Source organism: Protobothrops mucrosquamatus, unplaced genomic scaffold (genome assembly GCF_001527695.2).
Source record: "Protobothrops mucrosquamatus isolate PMUCROS unplaced genomic scaffold, P.Mucros_1.0 scaffold_302, whole genome shotgun sequence".
Taxonomy (NCBI): Eukaryota; Metazoa; Chordata; class Lepidosauria; order Squamata; family Viperidae; genus Protobothrops; species Protobothrops mucrosquamatus.
The window spans coordinates 17,924-29,419 of record NW_015386378.1 but is presented as its reverse complement, the minus strand read 5'-3'; the positions used below and the strand labels follow the sequence as shown (position 1 = coordinate 29,419).

General features: G+C 46.7%; 2 protein-coding genes across 2 annotated transcripts in view; one reads left to right on the top strand and one right to left on the bottom strand.

Annotated features, from left to right (window-relative positions):
- The window catches only part of SWI5 (SWI5 homologous recombination repair protein), an 8,314-nt gene extending 2,733 nt beyond the window's left edge, over positions 1 to 5,581 (bottom strand). The window contains exons 1-5 of the mRNA XM_015832101.1: positions 5,488 to 5,581; positions 3,483 to 3,787; positions 3,303 to 3,351; positions 1,896 to 2,011; positions 899 to 993 (exon numbers count right to left, since the gene is read on the bottom strand). Of these exons, the coding sequence (XP_015687587.1) occupies positions 899 to 993; positions 1,896 to 2,011; positions 3,303 to 3,351; positions 3,483 to 3,634 (412 nt within the window). The 5' untranslated portion in view covers positions 3,635 to 3,787; positions 5,488 to 5,581. The remainder of the gene's footprint in view (positions 1 to 898; positions 994 to 1,895; positions 2,012 to 3,302; positions 3,352 to 3,482; positions 3,788 to 5,487) is intronic.
- A 224-nt stretch (positions 5,582 to 5,805) lies between these two features.
- GOLGA2 (golgin A2) overlaps positions 5,806 to 11,496 on the top strand; it is a gene marked incomplete at its 3' end in the record, with an annotated part of 23,294 nt that continues 17,603 nt past the window's right edge. Inside the window, exons 1-2 of the mRNA XM_015832097.1 lie at positions 5,806 to 5,871; positions 10,021 to 10,143. Coding sequence (XP_015687583.1) covers positions 5,824 to 5,871; positions 10,021 to 10,143 — 171 coding nt within the window. The remainder of the gene's footprint in view (positions 5,872 to 10,020; positions 10,144 to 11,496) is intronic.

Here is an 11,496-nt window from a genome sequence, read left to right as displayed (position 1 = left end):
CCAGAAGTGGTGAATGCTCCAACACTGGAAGTTTTTAAGAAGAGGCTGGACAGCCGTTTGTCTGAAATGGTGTAGGGTTCCTGCCTGGGCAGGGGGTTGGACTCGATGACCTCCAAGGTCCCTTCCAACTTTATTATTATTATTATTATTATTATTATTATTATTATTATTATTATTATTATTATTATTATTATTATTAAGGCAAACCCCCAACTGTTTAAAGTCACTCTCCCCAACAGCTGCAAGTCCAGATGTTGGCGTGCGTCTTAAGAGGCACCAGGTGATGAACAACGATGCTAAATTATCCAAACTCACTTTCCAAAGGAGAATGTCTATGGAGATTCTCAGTTATCCAGGTCATGGTTGTCCCAAAGATGCAACGGGACTGTCTCATCCAAGGAGCTGCTTCAGTTCTGACTGGATGGTGGGTAACACCCTTCAAATGGGGCGGGAGTATGAACAGATTTCCAGAAAACAGTGCAGACTACAGGAACCATTTGCACTTCACTTTGTGATTCAGACAACACAGACTCATCCCCAACAAACTGTGCCTGTCTTCAACAGTGAGGGGACACAGGGCAGAAAACATCCTGCAGCACCCATCTGCACCGCTCAGGTGACCCTGAGGACACAGGTAAAACCTCCAAGTGGCCTCAACGACTCTCTAAAAGAAGGCAAATGACCAGCTGTCTGCAAGGAATATAAATCCTTCCATTCCCCACCCTCCAGTCAGAGCTGAAGAAGCTTCTTGGAGGAGAAGCAAAATGTCTTCAAAGAAAAACAAGAAAGTCCAGTTACCTCTTGAAAAAGCACCTTTGGGATTTCCAAAGGAGAATGTTTAAAGTTAAAAAGAAAAAGTACCTCCACTCACCCAGCGTGATTCTATTTTAATCCTTACCCAATCTGCCTAAAAGCATTTGTCCCGTGTCTTTTATCTCATTGTATTCATGAAGCAGAGAAATGTGGTTTTCCAATTCCTCCAGGCTGTATCCTCTGGGGAAAAAAAAAGGTAAGAAAAGTTAAGACAATCCAGAAGTGTGATTCTTAAGAGCTGTTAAGAGATTCAAGAAAAATTATTTATGACTCTATATGTATTCTCCTGTCTTCTAGTAACCCCAGCCTTGCTTAAATTAATAACAGGTGCCAAACCCCATTCCCGAGATACTGGAACTTTAAAATATTCCACTTTATTCACTAGTCTGTGGCAATCTGGCTTTGCTGGGGTCATCCAATGGTTCTTCAAAAGCTTTGTGGAAAACAGCCTCTCACCCCCTGCCCCCCCCCCAAATTTACCAGAGGGGGGAAAATGGTTTTGGAGTTATCCAAAGCAATCCATTCCCCAAATAGTATGTTCGGCCTGTGTACATTAACTCAATGGTTGTGAAAGTTGGACCCTAAGAAAGGCTGAGTGCCAAAGAATGGAGGTCTTTGAACTATGGTGCTGGAGAAAACTCCTGCGAGTCCCCTGGACTGCAAGGCGATCAAACCGGTCAGTCCTAGAGGAGATCAACCTTGACTGCTCTTTAGAAGGCCAGATCCTGAAGTTGAAACTCAGGTACTTTGGCCATCTAAGGAGAAGGAAGGACTCACTGGAGAAGAGCCTAATGCTGGGAAAGATGGAGAGCAATAGAAGAAGGGGACGACAAAGAACGAGGTGGCTGGATGGAGTCACTGAAGGCGTGAGCTTCAATGGACTCCAGAAGATGGTAGAGGACAGGAAGGCCTGGAGGAATGTTGTCCATGGAGTCGCGATGGGTTGGACACGACTTCGCAACTAACAACAACAACAACTCAACTTTCCTCCTGAAGAAATTGCTGCAGTCAAGTTGCGATTGCCCAACCACACAATCTGAAACAGATGTCTTATTGTATGCGAAACATTTATAAATACGCACTCAGCCTTGATTTGTGCTATTTCCTGATCCAGAGCAAGTTCCTTGTGTTTTAGCTCTTCAATTTCATGCTGCAGGACGTCCTTATCGGCAGGCTGACAGCTCTTCGGAGGAAGAACCTGTTGAGCAGAGAAAGACAACACCATGTTAAACATTTTTACCATTTCAGTACTGAGGGTGAGATTCTAGAATAGCTTCAGAGCTATCAGGAGTTGGGATGGGGGGATGAACACCACAAAGACAGAGCCAAAATCTACTCGGTCCTATGTAGTATGTATCTATTGCCAAGAAAATGGATAATTTTTACTCTGAAAAACGTTATTCCACCCTCTCTCCAGCTTTCCTGACAATATCAAGGCTATCAAAATAATATTTTTTTTCCTTATAAAAAATAAGTCGAGACTCCAAGCGATCCTATTTACATGCAAAAGATTTGCATATCCTGCAAAAAGATTCTTAGCTTGAAACTTGCCCTGTTCGCTAAAAATCCAACCCAACCGATAATATCTCATGGGTTTACAGCTTAGCGTTGTCTAAGAAGATGAAATCAAGAGTCTCCAAAAATTGATACGATTTAAAAAATTGATACGATTTAATCTTATGAATACAAAGCAATACAGAGCCAATCAGCCTGTGTAAACTTATTTTGACCTGTTGAATGTAACTTTTAGTCCTGCTTGGTTTACAACCAAGAGATTAACAACCAGGATCCTGGCCACGTTATCAGAATCAGCTAAAGAGGTTTTTCTCAAGGAATCTGGACTACAATTGTGGGTTTCCAATCTAGATTGCTTCCTACGTTCCTAGAATATCAGACACATTCTATAGATCAGACATGTCAAACACAAGGCCCGGGGGCCGGATGCGGCCCGCGAAGTGGTTTCATGTGGCCCACGAAGCCATCCTGGAAACAGTGAGGGAACGGCCTCCGCTGCCTTGGCCCTGGCCCAGGCCGGCCAGGAGCCAATGTACAATTTTGTGGTGGCCATCTAGGCTGAAACGCATTCAGTCTTAGCTCCACAAGGCCGTCTAGAAATAGCGAGGAACCAGCCCCTGCCGTGTCGCCCCTGCCCCCTGGGTGCATGCTGGGGAGGGGTCACCCTTTGTGAGGAATGAAGAAATGGAACCATGCCTTAGCGCTTGCCCCGGTCCCCCCCCCTTCTGCCAGAGACCCTCAGATCTGTCCCACTCCTGCCCAGGCTCCCACAGGCATCCTTGACGCAAACGATGTAGAGCTGGCCATGCTGGCCAGTAGGCCACACCCACTCCATCCACACCCACCCAGTACGCCGTACCCACTCTGGCCACACACCCCCCAGGGCAACCGCAATGCTGATGCGGCCCTCAATGAAATTGAGTTTGACACCCCTGCTATAGATGAATGAAAGATTTCATTTTGCAGACACTTACCGGAGACTTAAAGCTTGCATTACAACTTCTCCGGGCTGCTTGAGATGTCCTGAATTAAAAAGAAAGGAAAAAAAAAGGTTAAGAAAAGAATTTGAAAGTTCTTCAAATGAGTCATGACAAACCTGAATCCTCACGTTAGCCAAGAAATGAATTACAGTGCAAGATTTAAACCGTTCTTACCTCCAGGTTAAAGGTTTGGGGGAGATTTTCCCCCTTGGTCCCAGGTTCTGCTTGCCCCCTTGATTCAAAGGGGATTCATGTTCTTGTTTAGCCAGAATGTCTTCCAGGCCAGGGGTAGAACTGCAGTCCACAACTTCCTTTCCCTTCTGCATCTGGGGATTCAGTCGTCAGGGGAACGGAAAGAATAAATGGATTTTTGCAGTTCACGTGCGTGTGTAATTCATAAGCATCTTGGTTGCTGGGTTGCAGTCTGAAAGCTGGAGATTTGTCGGCCTATTTCATGCAGGAAGTGTGTTCTGCCAAAGCTGTGACATAAAAAGATTGCAATTTGTTTGAAAACTGTAAGGATTTAAAAATAAAACACAAGAAAACAATGGCCAAGGGACAAGGGATTTAAACATAATGGACATAATAGAGGCCAGCAAGGCAAACAGACTAAAAACCACAGACAGAAAGTCAAGTTCCTTCAAAAAAAATTGCAAGGCAAGCATCATACTAAAAACCAAATTTAGACCTTGTTAAACTAGGAGTTAGTGTTAGGAATAACTGGGGAGCTTTGGAATAATAATGACATCCATGATAAGGTGGTGCCTAAAAAGTCAATGAAGGATTTAACCCTGGTTAAATCTGTATTATGGATTCCTCCACTATTAGGTGAAATCTCTATGGAGATTCTCAAGTTATCCGGGTCATAGTTATCCCAAAGATGCTTTTTCACGAGGCAACTGGACTTTCTTGTTTTTCTTTGAAGACGTTTCGCTTCTCATCCAAAAGAAGCTTCTTCAGCATCCAGTCAGAGCTGAAGAAGCTTCTTGGACGAGAAGCGAAACGTCTTCAAAGAAAAACAAGAAAGTCCAGTTGCCTCGTGAAAAAGCATCTTTGGGATATTAGGTGAAACGTTGCACCCTTACACTAATAAAAATAATAATTTATTCAATGTATCCGCTGCCCAACTCCCGCCTTTTCCATCTAGAGTAGACCCTGCCTTTCTTTTTCCAGCAGTTTCCTTTGCATTTGGAAAAGCACCTTGAAAATTCAACCCAGCAAGAGTTGAATATTCTGCAACGCTCTTCTATGACACGCAAGCTGCAGGCTAGTGCAACTTGGGTTGCGTCCTGGCAGACTTGGGGTGGCTCAACTCTAGGAGAAAAAACATGTTCTTTTTATGAGGTCCCTTCCCAATCCTGTTCTTTTGTGAGCCAACCTGATTACAGAATGACTCAGTGGGAAGGGACCTAAAGCACCAGCCATCTGGCAGATGTTGCCTTGCCTTGGTTAGCTAAGCCGGCTTGCAAAAGGGCTGCTCCGAATTACTTAGAGGGGATTTTGAGGTTGCTTTTTGGGGAAAAAAAAGTTTTGAAAGGGGTGCTGACAAAGCTGTGAACATGCATCCCTTGGCTTCCCCCTGCCTAAGCCACTGTGGAAGGCAAAAACCACCTGCCAACGATTCCACAAAACCATATATATATTGAATATATAATACATTTGTGGAAAGCAGCCCTGCAGGTTGAACCTGACATGGTTCAAAGAGAACCTTAAAAATGGGATTTTCCAGTTAAGCTCAGCAAGCAGCTTCTTCACAAAAGCTCTTGATTTGGGGGGGGGGTCATTGCAAAGCTGCAATCCCCTTCCCCAATGTTACCCCCCCCACACCTGCCTCCAGGGCAAAGGGACTCCATCCCCCATCTGGTCAGGTTGGGAATGATGGGAGCTGGAGTGCAGGAACTCACAGGTCCCCACAGCCCCCTGAAGAGCTCTGTTGAGTCTCCAAGCTTGCCCTGCTCCTGCTCTGCGGATGATGGGCAAGATAGCTCCGGCGCTGGGGAGCTGTGGGTTTCCCCCCCACACACACTACCTCCAATCCCAGCTCCCATCATCCCCAGCCTGACTCCTGCTGGACTTCCCCCCGCCGTTTCCCTTGAGTCTTTTTTATCCTTCTTTTTTAAAACAACAACAACAACCCCTTTCTCATTGCATCATTATACGTGAGGAAAAAGAAGCATACATTTCTAAAGGAAAAATAAAAAGAGCCAAGAAGCCAGAGAAGGGCGGCCATTAAAGGCGGACAGGAGAGGGGCGCATGCGCCTCGCCGCCGCGCCTGCGCAGAGCAGCCGGACGCGTCTCGAGCCCTGCCTCGCGGGCGGCAAGGGCGGGGCCTCCCCGCCTCCCTCCCGCCCATTGGCCCCACGGCAGCCCCGCCCCGCCCGCTGGCAGCCTCCCCGCGCGTGCGCAGTAGCGGAGTGGCGGAGCTAGGCCCGGCGGCGGGAGGAGCCTCGGTCCGGCCCAGCCGCTTCGCCTTGCGCCGCCTGCCGGGTTGACGTGGCCGGGCCCGGCGCGGAGATGGCGGACGACAGCAGGCAGAACAAGCTGGCGGCGGCCAAGAAGAAGGTAAGCGGGCGGCGGGAGGCGTGAGCGGCCGGCCCGGGCTGCGTCTGAGGCGGCGGGGCCTAGTCCGGGCCTGGCCTGGCTTCCTAAGAGCCGCCCTCCGCCCCGGGCCCTGAGGGAGAGACGACGCCCACCCTCCCGGTCTGCTTTTTCTCCGACCTCCACACACACCCATACCCCGGTCGCACTACAAGCCCCATCCTCCCCAGCTTCGGGGACTACAACTCCCATCCTCCCCCCCCCGCGGGCCTGATCGCTCCTGGGAACGAGGGGGCAGGGCCGGGCTGTTCGTCCCGGAGGTTTTCTGCGGATGCTGGAGGGACAGCTCCCCCCCGGGGAGCGTGGCCTTTTGGGGGGTGGGTGGAGGCTGATGGGACTTGTAGTCCAAGGCGGAGGCTGGGGGGGAGTCCTGGGTTGGGGGGTGTTGGCAGATAGGTTTGGGGTGCTTTCATGGGCGCCTGCGGAGGTGGAGGAGGAGGAGGAGGGAAGGGTCGGTCTTAGGCCGGCGATGCCGTCGGGGGACCCTCCCCCTAAATCGGCCCCCTCCTCTGGGATCCGGTAGATCTCTTTGCAAAGGTGGGGGAGAAACCATTGGAGGGGGTGGAGGCTGGTGGAAGTTGTAGTCAAAGGGGTGTGTGTGGGGGGGAGGATGTTGCTTTTATGGGTGCCTGCAGAGGTGAAGTTGGGGGACCCTCCCCAATAAATCAGCCCCCCTCCTCTGGGATCAGATAGATCCCTTTGCAAACCTGGGAGAGAAGCCCCCTCCAGATGAAGCTTGGAAAAGGGGGGGGGGTTTCTTGCAAAGGCACTTCTAGGCCTTCTCTGGGGCTAAAAGTTTGACGCCCCCCCCCTGTCCCTTTATTTGCCTCTTTGCAAAGATGTGCCCAGTGTGCTTCCAGAGGGAGGAAGGACAACAAAAACCATAAATGGGGTTCCCAAAAGGGCTTCCCCTCATGATTTAATAGAAGGGAGCTGGGATACAAGCTGGTTAGTTTTGGGCAGGGGAGAAGATAAGACTGCTTTTGCTTCAAATATTTCCTTTACAATTTGGGGATCAAGAGCGGGGCAGAGAACTGCATCTTTTTAAACCTCAGTCAAACAGTCCTCAGCTTACGACCACATTTGGCACCTAAGCAAAGGGATTGTTAAGTAAGTCGCATCCGATTTTATGACAGTTGTTTGTTTTTTAACCATGATTGTTAAGCGAATCGTTGCACTTAAGTGAATTGACTTTGCTTCCGGGAAGTTATTCTAAAGCTTAGTTAGAATCTGTCACCAAATTCCTGAATTACGAGCGCAACGAAGCTCAAATTTTCTGCTGCTAAATGAAACCTTTGTTAAGTGAATTTTGTCCCATTTTACGACTTTTCTCGCCCCGGTTGTTACGTTAATCACTGCAGTCGTTAAGTTAGTAACCCGGATGTTAATTGAATCTGACTTCCCCATTGACTTTGCTTCTCAGAACCCCAGGACACTGCAACCGTCATAAATATGAGTCAGTAGCCAAAAGGAAAAAAAAAAAATCTGAATTTTGATCACGTGACTGTGGGGAATGTTGTGATGGCTGTTAAGCGTGAAAAACAGTCATAAGTCACTTTTTCCATTGAATGGTCACTAAATTAACTGTTGTAAGTCGAGGACTATCTGTATTATAATAATTTGGGGGGTGGTGTTCCTTTTGAAGGGTACCCTCCATAGGATAAATTTATAGTTTTATCCCCTGGATGTGTTCATGGCTAAACCGACAATACCCTGAAACCTAAAGGGCTGTAAACCAGGTGAATGTCTTATCAGGTGAGAGTTTTCCATGCCCAAAACTCCAGACATTTTTCCAAACTCCTGGATAAACTAGACAAACCCATCAGCTTATTTTGAGGCATTTTAGGAAGACTGGCCCTTTCATGTGGGCAGTGCTTTCTGAACTAAGGACGGGATCATCAGGAATGCCTCGAAAATCAGCCGTGCGTGTTTCTAAAAATTGGCCCTCGAAATCGGTCACTACAACGCCGAGGTAGTGAAATTGTCCCCTAATGTGTGAATAACAACTAAGATTAGCTCCCGGCCTCTTAGCAGAGGGTTTATTTAATGCGTGCCCTGCGTGGGTGGCTGACTTGTCTGTGCAAGACGGAAGATTCTAGAAAAAAATGGATTTTTGGCCTGATTTTATATCGTCTTCTCCTTGGGAAGAGTAGAACCCTACCTTAAGAGCCTGGGATATTTATTTTGTAAAAGGCCCAGTAAGCAAAGTAGAGAAATTTGTCAATATTTGACTTGACTCTCTGTAAGTCACGTGAGTTTCTTATCTTGCTGGCTGGCTGTTGAATGTAGGTGGTGAATTTCATTCAGCTTGGTGGGTAGCAACTTAATACTAAATTATCACTGGAAGTTTTTAAGAGGAGCTTGGACAAGCATGTGTCTGAAATGGTATAGAGTCGCCTGCTTGAAGCACTGGGCTGGACTAGAAGACCTCCAAGGTCCCTTCCAACTCTGTTATTTTGCTTTCCTTCCTTCCTTCCTTCCTTCCTTCCTTCCTTCCTTCCTTCCTTCCTTCCTTCCTTCCTTCCTCTTTTCCCCTCTTCCTCTCCCTCCCTCCCACATTATTGGAGGTTTTCAAGAACAGGTTGTATAGCCATTTGACTGGGATGGTATAAGATCATCTGCCTGAGCAGGGGGTTGGACTAGAAGACCTCCAAGGTCCCGTCCAACTCTGTTGTTCTATTCAGTTATGTCTGGTGATATTGGTGATAAACGGAAAGAGCCCTGCTTTTTTTCTGTGTCTTGTGTCAAAGAAAGAGTTTAAAGTTAGCCTCCGCAAAATTTCAAGGACATGTTTGGTACAAGGATACCCTTGGCTTCAAACCAAAAGGAGTAAATCAAATAACAAGGTAGACTATTAGGGCGCTAAGTTGAGTATTTGTTGTCTGTGGCTGTGTTGCAACCTTGAGTCAAACAGTGTATGAGAAATATGTAAACGGTAGCAATCTTCTAACTATTCCATTTGGACTTTAATTTCAAATTCTGAATTGTAGGTAGAAATTGCCTCGTTTTAAGAAGAACAGGATGGGTTTCGATTCTTTTTTTCGGCTTATACGTAAAGGATTGCACATAGAATTGGAAAAAAATGCTTCAAATAGCGGACTCTTGAATATCTAGATAGCCGGATGTACTTAAATAGATTGTTTAAATACTTCTTTTAAAACGTTGCTGTGTGGGTTTCAACTAGTCTTCAGCAGACACATAGAAGTCCTCAACTTACAAAAGTTCATTTAATGACTTGTTCAAAGTTACAAAGGCATTGAAAAAAGTGACTTACGACCGTTTTTCATACTTGACTGTTGCAGCGTCACCAGGGTGACGTGATCAAAGTTGGGACACTTGGCAACTGACTCATATTTATGACCGTTGCTGTGTCCCAGGGTCACGTGATCCCCTTTTGCGACCTTCTGACAAGCAAAGTCAATGGGGGAAGTCAGATTCACTTAACAACCGGGTTACTAACTTAACACCTGCATTGATTCACTTCACGGCGGCATGCAAGGTCGTAAAATGGGGCAAAAATTCACGTAGCAACAGAAATTTTCGGGACAGTGGTGGTCATAAGTTGAGGGCTACCTTATTACAACCTTTTGGAGTGGGTGAGCTTAATCTAATAAATAAGAATACTAGGTTACACGATAAGGTAGAGTAAATGCCTTCAAAATTTGGATTGAAGGGTAATATCAGTTTCACACGTTGGGCAAAAAAAGGCTGTTTGAAGACTGTGTTGACTCCTTTATGAGCCAGTTTACGTTTTCCAAAATATATCTGGACATTTTCCCCTGCCACTTTTACTCTGGATGTGACAGGAAATGAGCTTGTGAAAGCCTGCGACCACATCATCGTTAAAACTGTTAAAATTTTATCTGACTAGAACCGATTAGGAAGTTTAACCTCACCAGCGGTTTTTCAAATTTAGTTAGTACGAACTCAGGGACAGCACCTGAATAATCAATCCATTCCATAATAACCACATCTTTTTCCTCCTCCTCCTCCTCCTCCTCCTCCTCCTCCTCCTCCTGGGGTACCTTTTTCTACCAGATTTTAATTTTGTTTGGAGACAGTTCCAACTTCAGATGAGTTTAATTTCAAACCGTTTTCCTTTTTTTTTCTCAGCTGAAAGAATATCAGCAGAAAAACAGCCCCGTGTCGGCAGTGGGGGCCAAAAAGAAACGGAGGAGTAAAGAAACAAGTCGCCCAGAGACGCCTGTTAATGATGGAGTACAATCTCCTGAAAATGTAAGTTTGCTTCCTGTCAACTGCTCCAATGTCAGTTGCTTCCTGGATTCCGCTTCAAATAGAACATGGCTGGCTCAGGAATTCTGGGAGTTGAAGTCCCCAGGTCCTAAAGGGGGGGCATGCCTGGCTCAGGAATTCTGGGAGTTGAAGTCCATAGTTGCCCACTCCTGAAGCAGATCTACCAGTTCCGAGCTGCTGATCTCCAGATGACCATTAGGTTGTGGCAAATTTAGAAGGCTCCCTCTGCGTGTCAGATCTTGGCCACCTTGCCGGCTTCAAGATGCGAGTTTTTCACCTTGTGTCGCTGATCCAAGTGCAGGGACTCCTCTACTTAGGACTATAACCGAGCCCCGAATTTCCTGTGGCTTAAGCGAGACAGTTGGTCCAGTGAGCTTTGCCCCCAATTTACGACTTTTCTGGCCACAGTTGGTAAAGGGAACCGCTGCAGTCGTTAAGCTGGCAACACGGTTGTTAAGTAAATTCGGCTTCCGCCGCTGACTTAGCCTGTCAGAAAGTCGCAAAAGGGGGAATCGCCTGTCCTCGAGACACTGTGAACGTCATAAATAGGAGCCGGTTGCCAAGCGTCTGAATTTTAATCGTGTGACCACAGGGACCGATCATAAGGGTGGAAAATGGTCATTTTCAGTGTCATGGTCACTTCAGACGGTCACTAAATGAACTGTTGTAAGTCAAGAACTGCCTGTGTGTGTTTTTCTTTCTTCTTCCTTCCTTCTTTCTTTCTTTCTTTCTTTCTTTCTTTCTTTCTTTCTTTCTTTCTTTCTTTCTTTCTTTCTTTCTTTCTTTCTTTCTTTCTTTCTTTCTTTCTTCTCTGTGGTGTTAAGAAACAACAGACCAAACTGAATGAACAGTTGCTTCCTGGGAAGTCAAGATAAAAGTGCCTCTCCTTTGTATTTGCCGCCAGAAACCACGTGCCAGCTGCCCAAAGGTGTTTTTTTTCAGGAGGCAACTGGACTTTCTTGTTTTTCTCTGAAGACCTTTCGCTTCTCCTCCCAGAAGCTTCTTCAGCTCTGACCGGATGGTGGGGAACGGAAGGATTTATACTCCTTGCAGACCGCTGGTCCTCTGCATCCTTCCCTTCCCCCACCATCCAGTCAGAGCCGAAGAAGCCTCTTGGATGGGAAGCGAAACGTCTTCGAAGAAAAACCAGAAAGTCCGGTTGCCTCCTGGAAAAAAAAACGCCTGGATGAGTGAGAATCTCCACAGACATGTGGCTGCAAGTTCCATCGTCTCCAGCGGCGCTTGCTTGCCTTCTTCACTTTTCCTGCCACGCTTCTTGGTCTCTCGTTCCTTTCGCTTCCGGGGATCGACGTTCTTTCCTGTCCCTTTTTTTTT